Source organism: Apiospora kogelbergensis (genome assembly GCF_038363985.1).
Source record: "Apiospora kogelbergensis strain CBS 113332 chromosome Unknown utg000005l_segment0_segment0, whole genome shotgun sequence".
Lineage (NCBI taxonomy): Eukaryota > Fungi > Ascomycota > Sordariomycetes > Amphisphaeriales > Apiosporaceae > Apiospora > Apiospora kogelbergensis.
Genome location: NW_027117422.1, coordinates 2,913,369 through 2,928,404, shown reverse-complemented (window position 1 = coordinate 2,928,404; position 15,036 = coordinate 2,913,369). Strand labels below are relative to the sequence as shown.

The window sequence follows — 15,036 nt, the reverse complement described above, 5'->3', positions numbered from 1 at the left end:
CCACCGATCATCCCTGCAGGCTGCAGCCCTACGAGGCCGATGACCCAAACGACAGGTTGCGTGTCTCGGTTATGCCCGCTTGCCCTCACAAGAGAAGTCCCGACCGTCATGCGATATACGGCATCCATACGCAGGCACATGGCCGTAGCCCGGCCTGATTGGGTCGGTCAGCTAAACGGTCTGACTGGTCTTGGTCGAGAACCCATTTTCCAGGAAACCCGGCTCGTATTATGTGACCAATCCCACCTCGGGCATCAGACGATGCATGCGGGCTCTCCCCTATTGCCATGCTTCTCACGCGGGGCCTCCGAGTCGGCAAGGCTGACAGCGCCAAAGGCATTCACGATGCCAACAGTTAAGTTGATACTACCTCGGCACCGCTGAGTGCGGAGGCGGATGCGGATGCGACTGAAAGCGCGCAAACCCGACACGGCAGGGGTTGCAGACAGAGGCTGACAAGAGGCCCCGGCAACCAGAGGCAATGAGACGCGAGATGTCAGCCATGGCTCACCGGGTTTTCCAGAATCTACCCGTTAACTTGTTCAACGGCTATTTCTTACGTCCCGTGCGTGATGATGCCCGCGGCGTTTGCGCATCTTGATTGGCTCCAGCCTCTCATTTTGCCCCCTGCAGCATCTTATTATTCTTTCTATATGACCCCCAGCTGAGCAGCGCCCCGCCCCCATTCTCGACCCTACTTGCCCTTGGGGTCTGAATTCTCTCCCCTTATTGACGACTTGCAAATGCCTTATCCCAGCAGAAACGTTAGACACCTGACCCTCCCCTTATTGCTTACTCTGGGGCACTCGCGAACCCTCTCCCTCCAAATGACAATTAGCCATAATAAAATAAACGCCGTATCGGCCTTCTGCCCGAGTCTTCCTTCCTTCTCGAACCGGATCTGCGGTGCTACGATTATGCCCCGAAACTCATAACAACTGAACAAGTGACCCCGTATCGAGACGACAATATGTCTCGATCATGAAGTGGAAGGCTGAAGCCTTTTCTTTCCATCTCTTCTTTCACTTGAATCTTTTTTAGCATTCAGTTGTTGTTCTCAACTTCGCATTCTTCCTTGGCTGTAGTAGCATCGTCGTACCAGGAGGGGGATTCTCCGTCAGATTCACCGATACACACTTGGGAGAGAAATATTAGGCGGCAATGGTTGGAGTCAAAGGAAAATATAAAGGCTGCAACACTTGTCGTGTGAGGCGAGTCAAGGTTAGTCGAAGATGTCCCCTCCATTTCTCTTACCTTGTCATGATGGATCTGCCTTGTAGTCCTGTCAAGACATCTTGGCTGGTCGCGATGATCCAAGCGTCATGGTGTATGCCCGCATCCTTCTCGGTTGATGGCCTAGGGCTCGGGCACGAATCCGAACGACCTAAGAGAGCTTCTGCTGACTTATTCGTCGTCAGTGTGATAATACGCGCCCCTTTTGCAAGAAATGCACAAATCATGGCCGCGTCTGCGAGGGCTACGAGCGCGAGACCGTCTTCATTGTAGGCACCGTCGACGACAAGGGGCGTTGTGCCTCGCACCCGCCAAGAAATCTCGGCCAGCCGCAGGCCTCCTCGTCCCCGTCACCATCACGGGCCAATTCTAGAAAAAGGCAAACCAAAGGGGCGGCGGCAGCAGGGGCAGACTCCGCCGCTGCGGCCGCCATCATCGGCTCCTTCTCTTCCTCGCCCAGCTCTAGCGCAGCTTCACCACAGATGTCACTACGTGAAGCATCCTCGGCGTCTCCCTCGGCTTTTGTTCCCTCAATTCCGAACCGGTGTAGGGACAGCTCCTTCACCGCGGGAATCGGTAATAGCGGTAGCATGAGCGGCAACGCCACAGCGGTAGCAGTTGCGATGCCGGTAACGACGGCTTCGATAGCACCAGTCGAGCCCCTGAAGCCTCTAGAGCCCTTGATGCCGGCGTGGGACTACGGCGACACAGTCACGCTCATGTCAGCGCCGTCCCCCACGGAGAGCACCTTCCACCGGGTCCGCTTCCTGGCGCTACGGACACCGAAGGTTGACGACGTCCTCAGGTCTCTCGATCCAATGACACCCGAGGGCCAGCTGACATTGACCCTGCCGCCCTCCCGACACCGCGATGCCGCGGCGAGCATGGTAGTCGCATCACCAGATGAGGAAGGGTTCCGCCTGAGTGCCCAGTGCTTCGTGCATATACCGTCGCAGGCAGTTAGTGATGCGACGATTCACTACACCGGCGGGTCCGGCCCTGGGTATATACCGACTACAACCACTTTATCGGAGGGCGTGTGCCTTTTCCTCTACGAAGTAAGCAATGTGCCCATATCTCATCTCCCAGACTATCTCATCTGTACTACAGAAGAAAAGGAGTAACTGGATTACTGACTGCCTGCTATTGATATTTAGCATAACGCATCAGCCGCTCGGAGTAACCAACCCCCATGGCGGGACCCCACGATCCTTGCCGACCCTGTCCTCAGTCTCGGGCCGCTGCATTTTCGCAACTTCCCGTCACACCATCTCTTTGCTCGAGTGTATCGGCCGAATGCTGTAAGTTGATAACATGATTTTCGGTGACATCTTAAGGCGCACTGTCCTTCTGCTTCCCCCGTGCTGCTTACCACTTCGCGCTAATGTGTGGTCAGATCATGGCCTCACTCCTGGCTCGCACGCCTTGCCACCTAGCCTCCCCAGAATGGACAACCGTCCCCTACGAACTGCATCCTAAGAGCTCGCTTGACTCGCTCTTCGACGTGATCTCCGTCATCCCGTCCCTGTTCCACCGCACCGACCGCGTCCTGTCGCTGCCATCTGCCACCATCGGTCGCCGGCTTAAGGTCAAGGACCTTCTGACTAACTGCCTCAGCATCGAGATGGAGCTGGCGCGGTGGTATGCCCGGATTGAGGCGGCCGCGGCTGGAAACCGCGACATGCCTCTCTTGTACTGGATTCACGGCAGCCTGAATTTGGGCGGTGGCGGAATAACAGGAGGAACAGAGGGACGCGGAAGGGTACGAGGGCGGAGACAGCCGGGAAGACAGAGACATGCACAGATTCCCTTCGCGGACACCTACGACTTTGCCAGTACTGTCACCGGGCTCGGTCACGTCTACTACTGGACCGCCTTGATGCTGTTATACGAGTGCATGGCGGTACTTGTAGAAACCATATTCTACGACGGCGGTGGTACCACTGCAGAGCTTTTCACCGACTCTGTCACTGGGTTCTCTTCCGCCTCAGTTCTCATGAGGGACAATGCTGCTGCCCCCGTTCGTCCAGTCACATCCGCAACGTCAGCGACCAGCAACAGTAGTTGTCATGGTGCGCGGGGCGGCATGCAATCATCTCCTAATCCTAATCATCACATGGGGATGCTACCAGGGCGGCGCTTGGAGGACCTCCTGCCGCCCGGGTGCGACCCCTCACGCTACCAGGTGCGAGAACGTCGCAAGCTGGCGGCAAACATCTGCCGGAGTCTGGACTGGGCCATCGGGCCGCTGGCGGCACCGTCAGTCCCCCGGGGAAGAAGAGGAGGGAATGGACAAGGAGAAGAAGATCAGCGGCGGCAGCAGCAAGTACCGCAATTCGATAATGATAATGCCGCCATTGCCGGCCACCCGAATCTGACCCTCGCACCCCTGCACGTCGTCGAGCGGTTTTACAGTGTGCTCTGGAGCCCCGACGGTCGCGACGGCGAGCTCGAACGCGCTTGGTGTTGTGATTTCCGGGACCGGCTGGAGCAGAGGGGCCGAGAAGTGGAGGCGTGGATTGGGGGTCGTGGGGGTGGGGGCGGCCGGCGCGGCTGGATCGAGGTCGGGCGGCTCGGGTAGCGACGATAGTTCGCTTCGTTTATTATCAATGTCACTTCTTGGGGGCGGCCGCAGCTGCAAGTCACCGAAAGGGGTTGGGGGCCACTTGGCGAAAAGGGGGAAAGGGGGAAAGGGGAAAGGGGGCTGAAACTGGTGGAGCAAAATGCTCGGTTCACAGAAAATGAAAGATTCCACGAGACCAAGGAACGGGATTTCGTTTGATAGCTATATTTCTTGCTTTGCTTGCTGTTCTACGGCCGTTGCAATCCCACGATTACTATGCTGGGCTCTTCGTGTACGTTGTTTGGAGGCGAGTTCGGGAAGGGTTTGGTGTTAGTCTATTGAAAGAAGGAGCGTTTCTCAACTCCCCAGCTCCTTGCGTCATGTCCAGCGTCCCTGCGATAAGCTGCATGTTGACGGCCGAATGCACCACGTTAACCACATGGCTGACAGAACACGACTTGGCATCTCGAATATCCCTGCGGCAACACTCAAGGTCCAAGCTAGTACCGGCCGGCTTCGAACTTCGCGGCTGTCCGAAAACCATTCATGCCCGCGGCCACGTGTTGAAGGCGCTTCGTAGGCTCCATTACACTTCACCTCACAAACAAGTGGCCGATCTATGACCATTCGAATGTCCAGCCATCACCAGAAACATATTCTCTGGGTTGTATAGCATCTAGTGTCTATCCCTTTAGATCTAGTCTAACATCTAATCTTCTTCTCCGTTGTCCCGCAATTCTGCGTCTGTTAACGCCGTGAACGCTGTGAGCACCAATGGGGCTTTGTAATCCATAATATAACCCATAACACAGAACTTCTAAAATCAAATACCTCCCCAACCCAAGCCAATAAACGGCTACTGCATCGTGATGGGGAAGGCAGAAGAATGTGACACGAGCTGCCAAGCTACCTCGGCCTCGCCACCTGCGGCTGCAAGTCCAAACCTGTAGGCTGTCTCGTCTTTCTTCTCATCCGCCGAGGACATATCACCGACCACAACCTCGTAAGGCGGTTGGAAAGAAGCGTTTTTCCGTGTCGGTTCGTCCTCCTGCGTCCGATGTCGGTTTAAGAAGTCGGCTCGTTGCCGCATGTCCTTGGACTCGGCCTCGCACCACAACCGCAGTGCTTCCTGTCGGCGCTCCTCGCTGCGCGGCTCGAACGCCATGTCGAACGGGTCCGGCTTGATGATGAGCAGGCTGTTGGACTTGTCGACCGGCACAGGCAGTTCCAGACCCGTTACCGGGTCGCGCTTAGGTCGCAGATTAAAGCACCAGGCCAGCGCACCGCACGCTACAACCAGTTCGTCTTCGGTTAGCGACTGCCCGAGGCACTGCCGCTGGCCCCAGCCGAAAGACGACATGCCCTTGAGGGTCGGGTACTGTGTCAGGGGCCCCTGGTAAGTTGGCCATCCAACTTCCAACCATCGCTCGGGGCGGAAATTGTCCGGGTCGGGATATTTCTTGGGATTGCGTAGGAACGCCCTGAGCAAAAGCAGTATTATTAGCGCTGGCTCACACATGCACATTGTGGGAGAAGAAGCTCTTACCAGTCAAGCGGAAGAATGCGAGTGCCCTTGGGGATGAAATAGCCGTTGTAAACGTCATCTGCTTCCGTTTCGTGCGCAACGCCTATAATCTTCCAGTTAGTATGGTTAAGGGGCCTGTAAGGTGCGGATTCACAATATTACCAGTCGGCACATTTGGCTTCCATCGCATCGTTTCCTTGATACAGGCACGCAAGACTGGCAGGTTCGGCGTGTCCGCCAGCGTAGGAAGTTGCCCCTTGCAGGCCTCATCAATCTCCTTCTGCACCTCGGCCTGCCAGTGGGGATGCGTAACCATGCTAACCAGGAAATAGCTGAGCGGACCGGCGACGGTAAAAATGCCCACGAGCGCCAGCATGCCCAACATGCACGACGCCTCGGGATCGCCGTCGATGGCGGACACGGAGGCCGCCGAAGACGACGACATCTTGCTGCTGCGCTCGAGGAACTGGCGCGTCCAGCATGGTCGCATTTCGCCGCGCGCCATCTTCTCGCGAACGCACAGGTGACGCTCCATCCACCAGTCGCGTTGAGCTGCGTGGCGGCGGCGCTCGGCGCGCTTCCACGGGTTGAGCGGCCCCACGTCGGGCAGATGCCATAGCGGCGTGAGCACGTTGGTGATGGGCCCCGCGGGCGACATCTGCCGCAACAGGCCCCAGGCACCCTCCGCACACTCTCCGCTCAGCAACGGGTCGTCCCACACCAGCTGACACATGACCTTCGCCGCCATGTCCTCGAGCGAGGCCTGGAAGCCGTCCGGGTGGGCGATGAGCCGTGCCAGCCACCGCTTGGCTTCGAAGTCGAGGACGCCGTGGTAGTGCGCGTTGGTAGCCTCGGTGAGGTAGGCGTGCGTTAGTTTGCGTTGGCGAGCCCAGTATTCTTGGTTTCACGGGTTAAATCAGCCGTATACTCGCTGGGGATGGAAAGGGGATCTTACGGCTTCGCCCCATCAACGGCAAATACTCCATGGAGCTCTTGTTGTTGAACAGAGAGCGGATAACTGGCCTGTCCGAATTCGTACGCGCACGCTTCACGAGGAGGTCCTCGGCCACCTTCTCGTCGGTCACAATAACGAAGTTGGCCCCCAGCATTGTTGTCCGGTAGAAGCCGTTTACTGCGTAAAGGTCCGCCCACTCTTTGAACTTGAGCCACATGAGTTGGATCGGTAGGTCGTGGATGCGTCCGATCCATGGCATCTGCGTTGGTCCCGGCGGGTATTTCGAGCCGTTGATTTCCTTGAAGGCCCGAACAAAGTGAACGAGGGCCAGCCCTGCCAAGAAGGCAGTCAGTATGATGAAGGTGATGAGCTGCATCTTTCGGCCTGGTCAGGGAACTCAGTGGCGTGTATTTGTCTCTGGCGTTATCAGCATCTCCTGCGAGTACGGAGGGGCTTGCGACTGCCTTGCTGCCGCTCCTTCCGGGAATGTTGGGCCTTTTGAAGAAAGAAAGCTGTCTATACCTGGCCAAGCAATATAACCGCATGTGCTGACACATGTGTTAAGAGTCGAAATATTCGCCTATCAAACCACCCCCAACCCCAACAGCCTTTCAGGCCCAACCGTCATACGATAACGGATATTAAAATTCTTGACAATGGTCGATATGCAACCCCTTTGCCAGGTTAGACAGGGTTACCCATCAACGCAAGCCATTATTCGTGGCATTTTCCAAAAGAAGTGTTTGGAAATCAAATCGTCAGCTATTATGCTACCAGGATCTAACTTGGTATCTTTCCTTCTTGTTTTGTGTAGGTGTATGGCGACCCTGGTCCAACCCGAGATGAATCATTGAGCAGTTATGCGAGGCCTTGGGTTCTATCGTAACCATGTGATACGTTGAAGGTGTGTAGAGCCGCACGAATTCCGCCTCAGGGGCTGTGTGGCAGAGCAGGGGGCAACAGGTGCTGGGCATGTCACTCAATCCGTGCACAAGAATAGACACAAGCTTCTGGGTTAAGGAGGGAAGGGTTGACGACGATCCCCAAGGCCAAGTGTCTATCAGTAAGTGCAATTTAGGCCATCGAGGGACCTTGTACGCAGTGAGCCGATGTGTAGAGTTCCGAGTTGCGGCTCCAAATTGCCTTTATCCGTCAGATAGAGCGCTTGGTTGGCACGAAGTGTATGTGCTGTGCGGACCACGAGCACGATGGAATACAAGGATCAGCCTCCTTACCGCCAAGGAAGCTTTAGGCTTTTGGATCCGGCCCGATGGATGTCGTTGAGCTTGATGTGGTATACGATTACTGATTTGTATTACATCATCGTCGCGAATGGTGATTGGCCTTTTGCGATACCGTCCACCCCTGGGCGCCAAGGAATCTAGCAGGTGACTCCTGAACGCCAGCTGAACTGCCACCTGCTCCATGCAAGCCACATCGCCGAATAGTTTCACTATAAAGTAGACATGGAAAGCCTTCTGCATGACAAAGACAAACCCCTCTTCCTCCAACTCGGCCTGGCCGTACAACAGCTCGTCACATCCCGCCAAAATGAACTCTGGCCACTCTGCTTCCACTTCAAAGCCAGTCGGCTCCTACCCCGATTCTGGCATCAATGTGCTCATAGTAGGCACTGGGCTGGCAGGGCTTACCGCGGCCATCGAGTGCTACCGAAAGGGACACAGGGTGCAGGTGTTGGAGAGGCACACCGAGATTAGCACAATGGGTGAGCAATTCGACCAGCCCTGCCGACACGTATGGAATCTCCGCCATATATACTGACTTGTTGGTGCAGGCGACATGTACTTCATGGGCCTGAGCGGGACAAAGTTCTTCAAGCACTGGCCGGACATGGCCAAGGAATACGACGAGATCTCGCTGCATAACTGCTGGATGGAAACATTCAAGCATGACGGTACGCGCATGATTCCTGTGCTCAAGGTAGCCGAGCGTCTCAAGGAGGCCGGACTGGACCCGAATACGCCCCCCGGAGCCTTTCAGATGCGGCCTCTAGTGTACAAAATGTTCGTCAACCAGGTCAGTCGGCTCGGTATCAAGATCGAGTTTGGGAAGCGTGTGGTCCGGTATTTCGAGGACGCGACGCGGAACAAAGCTGGTGTCGAGACGGACAATGGCGAGCGCTTCGAGGCAGATGTTGTGATTGCTGCAGACGGCGTCGGATCCAAAAGCCAGGAGGTCGTTGGTGGACAAGTCCGAGCCGCAAGTTCGGGCAGGGCTATGTGGCGAGCCGTCTTCCCCGTTGAAGTTCTGGACAAGAACCCAGGAGTCAAAGACTTCTTCAAGCTCAAGGACGGGAAAGACCCGATCGTGAGAACATTTCTCGGGCCCGGAAGTTACGGTCTCACACTGACCCGTCACGATGTGATCGTGTGGATTGTGAACCATGATGTAAGCCTACTCTGTTCCACCGCTGAACGATGCCCCCTGTCCGCCCCTTGTCTGACGTTTCATTCCAGGCCACTGGAGACGAGCGCGAGTCATGGAACCACACGGTGGAGGCCGAGGACGTCTTAGAGAAGATCGATGACAGCGTGCACTGCGCTGAGGGATGGGCGCCCATATTCAAGGATCTCGTGCGTATCACACCGCCGAGAACCATTGTCAACTTCGAGCTCTTCTGGCGGAACCCGCAGCCATCTTGGAGCTCGCCCACGGCGCGCATCATCCAGATTGGGGATTCGGCGCACTCGTACATGCCATCGTCGGGCAACGGGGCGACGCAGGCGATCGAGGACGCCGTCTCCCTTGTGTCGTGCCTGCAGCTCGCCGGCAGCCGGGACAAGGTGCCCGAGGCCGTGCGGGCGCACATCAACTTCCGGTTCCTGCGCACCGCCTGCGCGCAGAAGCTGGGCTTCTCCAACGCCGAGCGCCTGCAGGACACGGACTGGGCGAAGGCGAAATTGGACCCGCGCAAGGCGCAACCGAAGCACCCGCGCTGGGTGTGGGATCATGACCCGGAGGCGTATACCTACGAGAACTATGCCAAGTGCGTCGAGGGTATGCGCAGGGGTATCCCGATGGATGAGAATGAGGAGATAGCACCCAACTACCCTCCCGGATACAGATACGTCCCTTGGAACATCGACGACATCATGAGGGATCTTGACCAGGGAAAGTCGGTGGATCTTGGAGCTGGGAACTGGGACTGAGTCTGGGTTTGATCGATCACAGAGCTTGGGAAACGTCGATAAATAATAAATTGATTCTTGCATACATAATCCATCTCAGTTGTATTCCCGGCGGGCCCAGCGGATCGATGAAGGCTGCGGTGGTCGCGCAAACATGGAAGTGTGATCCGTGGGCGGCACAACGCCCTCCTTCCCGTCCATGGTAGAAAACTTGAAGTTGCGCACCAGGGTGCCGACAATGACGCCGAGGTTCAGATACGCAAACTTCTCGCCGATGCAGCGGTGGCGTCCCGCCCCGAACGGGAGATACGGACTCCTGGCCCCCGACGTCGTGGCGCCGTATCCGTAGTCCACCACGGCCTCGCCGGCCGCCTCCTCCACGGCGTTGTGTCGAGGCTCGTCCCACCGGTGCGGGTTCCAGCTCCTGGCGTCTCGGAAGTATTCCTCGCTCGTCGAGGTCACCATGGGGAGGACAGCAGCACCTTGCCGGCGCCGACCACGTAGGGGGTTCCGGCAATGGGAAGGGGGTTCTTCACTTTGCGGAGAATGGAGTGGATGGAGCCGTGTAGACGAAGAGTTTCCTTGACCACGTTGTTCAGGAGGGGAGCTTGTCCAGATCTGAGTATTGTAGCGGTGGAAGATGGCCGGCGTTGCCGTCTGGTCCGAGACTTTGCACTTGCTCCTGGAACAGCTCTTCGGCAATATTGGGGTGCGCCGCGAGGCGTAGCAGAATCCACGAGCCGGCGGAAGAAGATGAATGCTGGCCTCCCATAAGAAGTGTGATCATCATGTGGGCAATTTCCTTGTCGGGGACGGGTTCACCGTTCTTGTAACTGCAATGCATGAGGTTCCAGATCATGTCGTGCTCTGCATCGGACTCCAGGTTGTTTTCGCGGCGTTCTTCGATTATGTCGAGGTAGACAGCTCGCATTTTCACATGGGCAGCGTCGCGACGGCGGTTTCGTGGCAAGGGTAGGCCAGGGAAGAGGAAGTTGATGGGAGAGAAGCCCTGTTGGGTGGTTATTGTCAGCACAAGCTTGGGAAACGCAGCGTCACAAAGGCACTCACTAGGTCCAGGTCATGGTACAGCTTGGCGAAGTCAGCCGTCAGCTTTTGGCGTACCTCCTTTCCTTGCAGTGACCGTGCCGCAGTAAACAGTGTGATCTCGGACATGGCGCGGGTAATGTCGACCACGCCGGAAGCACCCTTCCACTCGGAAGTCAGTTTGACATAGTCCAACACTTCGTTCTCGATCAAGGGCACATGGGCTTCCAGGGCTGTTTGGGTTAGGCCGAATTTGACAAATCTCTTCTGTTCCATCAGCTTGGAGTTGGGGCAGTCGTAGACAACATCGCTGCCAAATACCGGAATGGTCAGCGGCCCGTAGATTTCCTCGGCATTGACATCCTGGTGCTTCCCGTTGAGGATGAAATCATTACCCTCGACGCCCAAGTAGCAGGTCATTTTCCTGCCAAAGAGAGTGAAAGTGAAGACATCGCCGTACTGGTGCTTATTAGCCGGGGCGTATGACGCTAGAACAGGGCTTATCTTCTACGAGAACTTACCTTGGCCCGGTACTTGTGGAAGAATGCAACAGGGTCCATGCCGTACGAGACGGCACTCCCGACGTAGGGAATCCAGTGGAAAACGGATGGTGGTTCGGTTTTGGAGCGGAAGAGGGTTTGTCGACAGGCGTTGATGAGAAGCAAGGCAACTAGTCCAAGGAGGCCGCAGATGGCGTGTCGACTTGCGGACGCCTGCTGGAACTCGGCGGGAGTTATCATCGTCGCGGCTATCAGACGGAGACGGGAGGCGTGTGCTGATGGACAAAGACGACACCGAACAGTTGGTCGAGGAGGGACGAGGTCTCTTTGGCCTTTTGTAGGAAGCTGCCTCCCGGTACAGGCATCGCTATCTCCGCTCCTAGAATATAATAATACATAGTACACATTTCGCTATGGTCAATGCAAGTCCGGCCTATACTGGAAGTAGGGCGTGTTCGTATTCGTATTGGGAGTACGTACCCCTTGCTATAATGGTTCCACATTAAATGGGCCAATCACGTCAAGTCCTGTTGTTGTATCCCCCCCTTTTACCAGTATATCAAACCGAGCCGATCTCAAGGTCAAGCCGATCTCAAGGTCAAGCCGTTGTGATACCAACAAGATGTTTGTACTGTAGAGCTTTGACGTGGACTTTGAAGTGATAGATAGTTCTTGGAGATGGCTGGGCCAGTGCACGGTTGTATGCGAATCTGCTCCTTTGGCTATTTCCCACCCCTATTCTCGATCCCACCAGTTTTAGGTCTCAACTTTGGGCCCTGGTGGTATCAACCTTTGTATAGGTAAGTTGGGCATTGAACGGTTCAATCGCAGCCCATCCCGCTATGTTGTGTGTGTTAGCACCTCCGATCTGAGATATTACTCTTGGAAGTGCCCTACGTGGAAGGAAAATGGTGTGTGGGATCGAAGACTTACGGATCATGGCCAGAAGATTGAAAGACCCGGAACCTCCGTTCGGGTACGTGACAGCGACCCAGTTCTGCGGGGGCGGATAGACATTGAGGTTCCCGTCGACCATCGTCCACGTGTTCCAGACAGCCTTGGTGTCATCACCCCCGTCGCCGGAGCCGGGTGTCTTCACAGGCGGCTTCTCGATCCGAGTGATCATGCCGGGGCTTGCCTGCTCTGCGTAGGTCGGCTGCAAGCCGAGCACGTGGTCCTCGTGCTTGTCGGCGGGCCAGAGGTGCAGCGAGAACAAGCTTGCGTTCTGGTTGCTGGGCTGCGCGGTCACGTAGATGGGGCCCGGCTCCTGGCTCGTGAAGAAGCCGACGGTGAAGCCGTCGAAATTGAGAACTCGGTCACTCAGACCGCCGCTGGTATAGGTATAGGAGTTGAGAAATGCCGTCACATTCAGATATGTTGCTGATGAGTGCTTACATAGTGGCACCTAACTGGTATACGTCAGCCGCTGTGACATCGCTACTTTCTCGGGATACCGGGTGGGCCGATGCGAAAGAGGCCACGAGGCCGAGACATGGAAGGCTTGATGACCACTTCATGGCTCTATCCTGCTCAGTGTTTGATAAAGATAAGGCTAGGTGGGTGGGTGATGGGGGTGTTCTTGATTGGGCTTCAGTGGGGAGTTGCTGCGCTGGGTGTGTTGTTTGTGCCCCGATGAAGCGAGAAGGCCCAGCAGACATTTATATAGTACCGCCAATAGGCAAGTGGCAAGGATATAGTGATTCCATTTGCGGAAGCACGGAATGGGAAATCACTGAGCAGATCATCCTCCATGTGGCGACCTATGTTACCACGAATCCTGGTGTTTGCTATGGTCCTTCCAGCTGGGCAGTAATAAAATACAATGTCTTGTCCTACTTCTCGATAGACCTATTGGTTCGCTCCCGACTTGCCCTCTGTAAGGGGGCTCGTGGTCTGGCGCCATGAATCGGGGCACAGCAAGGCCAAGAACCTGGGCAAATATGGCAATTAGGGCAACGGCGTGGCCACGAAAAGAGGAATTTCGAGCTGTATATTAACCATTTTCCAAGTTTCGCAGATCAAGACCCCCCCAGAACTGGGATTCAGGAAGGAGATCATCCGCGCAGGCTAAATCAAAACCGCACAGCTTGCCAAGGACCACCAAGCCCAGGCGGCCGGATTGGGTCCAGGATTGAGAGCCCATTTAATCTAAAATAGATGGGAACAGAAACCGGCAGAATCCCTTGGCGCCGTAACGTTGTCGCCCGCCTCCGAATAGCGTATCTAAGTAATGATGGAATTAGGAAGACTATACCCCGACTTGGTGTCCCGCGCCGGACCCTCTTGCACGGCGACCTTCCGCCAAAGGTGGGAAGGGTCAGGCTCTACAGGTCAAGTTGTGCCAACCGATTGCCCTCGCTTCTCTTCACGCCTCCGTGGGGGTGACCACAAGCTCGAAGGAGTCGCAGTACTGCGTCACGCCATCCAGCCCACACTCTTGCCCATCCAGCTTGATGATAGGACTGAAGTCGCTGGCATTGTAGGCGCAGTACTTTGCGAGAGCCTCTCCTTTCAAGGCCGCGGGCGAGCAATTGTTGCCCCACTGAGACGGGTACTCGATTTGGAAAACAGGCTTGCCGTCCTGGACGAAGGGCTTCACCGCATCGCACCAGGCGTCGCCGTTACCAGGACCTGGCACGGCACAGCCCTCGGTGACAACGAAGTCAACAACGTCATCTTTGAGTAGGCCCCGGTTCGTGCCGTCCTTGAGCGCGAGGAGCTCCGCCGCGTTCTTCTGACCCAGTAGTTTCCCATTCGCATGCGCGTGGTCTGCCAACGCCTTGACGAAGTCGTAGTAGTCCGACTCCGTCAGGGAGCGATGGTCGCTCGTATTGCGCCTCACACGGTCCGGGGAGAGGTACCCGTCGATATTGTCTGGGTCGAAGCCGTCGCAGCCGCCGGCGATGCCTGCGTCGATGCGCTCCTTCATCAGGTCGATCGCTTTACTACTCGCGATGTCCACGTAGTTCTCGTCCTCCCAGTCCTTGATCGTCCCCAGGACGTCCTTGGGGTCGAACTTGTCTTTGTCGGGGTCCGCAGGGTTGAGGCCGCCACCGTTGAAGTAACAGATGACAAAAATTTCGCCAACCGTCGACTTCTGGGCGGTCTGGAACAGATCTCGTCAGTGAAAAACTCAATTTTTTCGGCCACACAATAGGAACGACAAATAGATGCCTACTCGAAGTCTTGCGATAACGTTGTTGGCAGCGTCACCGTCGATAGAATCCCACATATCGACATCCCAGACACGAGCATCACTCGGCGGTACCGGCGAGGATCTCGATACCCTGATGGGGTCGCTGATCTCGATTTGCCATTTCACTCCAGGCTTGAAGAAACTCGGCGCATTCGCGGCACGGGCTGTTTTGGGTACCGTAGCCACCTGGGAACTGGCTGCTAAACCAGCGAATGCGGCTACGAAGGAGAGCGACGTAGGGAATAACATGGCCTTTCCAATTAGATCTGTCGAGGCTGGCGTTTGAATATCTAAACGTTCCACAACGTCAGATCTGGTGTGGGAGGAGCGATGATTGAGGTCAATTGAAGTATTGGGGTCGCGAATACAGCTTCTTATGCTTTTCGATATTGGCAATAAGACTCAAATGTATATCCGTCTCTTCACACATTACCATCCAGTTGCGTTTGAGAAGTAAGCTTACTTTTAGCAGCAATTTACTCCCTTGCTGTCGTGAAGTGTGTCACCAAACACCAAACCGTGCCATCGGTGCCGAGCTGAGGCCTGGGTGGTGATCCTTCCGACCCCTGGTCGGAGGTGGGATGACTTCGTCTAAATTCGTTCTGCTCTCGGAACGCTTTCTTCGGCCCTAATGTAATTACAAGGGGTATGTCACGCGGTACGGGTCAAAGGAGTATGGATACTGGTATGAATATGGCGATGTGCTATGTGGGTGACTGGCCAAAATGGCGCCAAGTACTGCGGATGTAGTAAGCAGGTTGCAACCTGCCTATCTGAGTGACAACTGTTACGAGCCAAGTCAGCCACAAAACGAATCCGAAATAGAAGGATCAATGGCACCAACTAACGGATGCAAGTAGCATTGTCATCC

General features: G+C 55.8%; 6 protein-coding genes across 6 annotated transcripts; 2 read left to right on the top strand and 4 right to left on the bottom strand.

Moving 5' to 3' along the window:
• Window positions 1–1,161: 1,161 nt before the first annotated feature.
• On the top strand, window positions 1,162–3,814 carry PG998_007546 (uncharacterized protein; the record flags this gene model as incomplete). The annotated part of the gene is made up of 4 exons (XM_066874362.1): window positions 1,162–1,221; window positions 1,419–2,291; window positions 2,391–2,534; window positions 2,630–3,814. 4 exons carry the CDS (start codon window positions 1,162–1,164, stop codon window positions 3,812–3,814), a joined length of 2,262 nt encoding a protein of 753 aa, XP_066730307.1.
• An 838-nt stretch (window positions 3,815–4,652) lies between these two features.
• PG998_007545 (uncharacterized protein) lies at window positions 4,653–6,652 on the bottom strand (the record flags this gene model as incomplete). Its single annotated transcript, XM_066874361.1, has 4 exons — window positions 4,653–5,277; window positions 5,343–5,431; window positions 5,476–6,218; window positions 6,277–6,652. 4 exons carry the CDS (start codon window positions 6,650–6,652, stop codon window positions 4,653–4,655), a joined length of 1,833 nt encoding a protein of 610 aa, XP_066730306.1.
• A 1,175-nt stretch (window positions 6,653–7,827) lies between these two features.
• Window positions 7,828–9,446, top strand: PG998_007544 (FAD/NAD(P)-binding domain-containing protein; the record flags this gene model as incomplete). The annotated part of the gene is made up of 3 exons (XM_066874360.1): window positions 7,828–8,002; window positions 8,072–8,685; window positions 8,754–9,446. The coding sequence occupies 3 exons, from the start codon at window positions 7,828–7,830 to the stop codon at window positions 9,444–9,446; spliced, it is 1,482 nt and encodes a 493-aa protein (XP_066730305.1).
• Window positions 9,447–9,521: 75 nt separating this feature from the next.
• PG998_007543 (cytochrome P450) lies at window positions 9,522–11,209 on the bottom strand (the record flags this gene model as incomplete). Its single annotated transcript, XM_066874359.1, has 4 exons — window positions 9,522–10,043; window positions 10,102–10,434; window positions 10,494–10,928; window positions 10,991–11,209. The coding sequence occupies 4 exons, from the start codon at window positions 11,207–11,209 to the stop codon at window positions 9,522–9,524; spliced, it is 1,509 nt and encodes a 502-aa protein (XP_066730304.1).
• Window positions 11,210–11,220: 11 nt separating this feature from the next.
• PG998_007542 (uncharacterized protein) lies at window positions 11,221–12,486 on the bottom strand (the record flags this gene model as incomplete). Its single annotated transcript, XM_066874358.1, has 3 exons — window positions 11,221–11,348; window positions 11,903–12,300; window positions 12,365–12,486. The coding sequence occupies 3 exons, from the start codon at window positions 12,484–12,486 to the stop codon at window positions 11,221–11,223; spliced, it is 648 nt and encodes a 215-aa protein (XP_066730303.1).
• Window positions 12,487–13,334: 848 nt separating this feature from the next.
• Window positions 13,335–14,414, bottom strand: PG998_007541 (endo alpha-1-4 polygalactosaminidase; the record flags this gene model as incomplete). The annotated part of the gene is made up of 2 exons (XM_066874357.1): window positions 13,335–14,075; window positions 14,148–14,414. 2 exons carry the CDS (start codon window positions 14,412–14,414, stop codon window positions 13,335–13,337), a joined length of 1,008 nt encoding a protein of 335 aa, XP_066730302.1.
• Window positions 14,415–15,036: the final 622 nt, after the last annotated feature.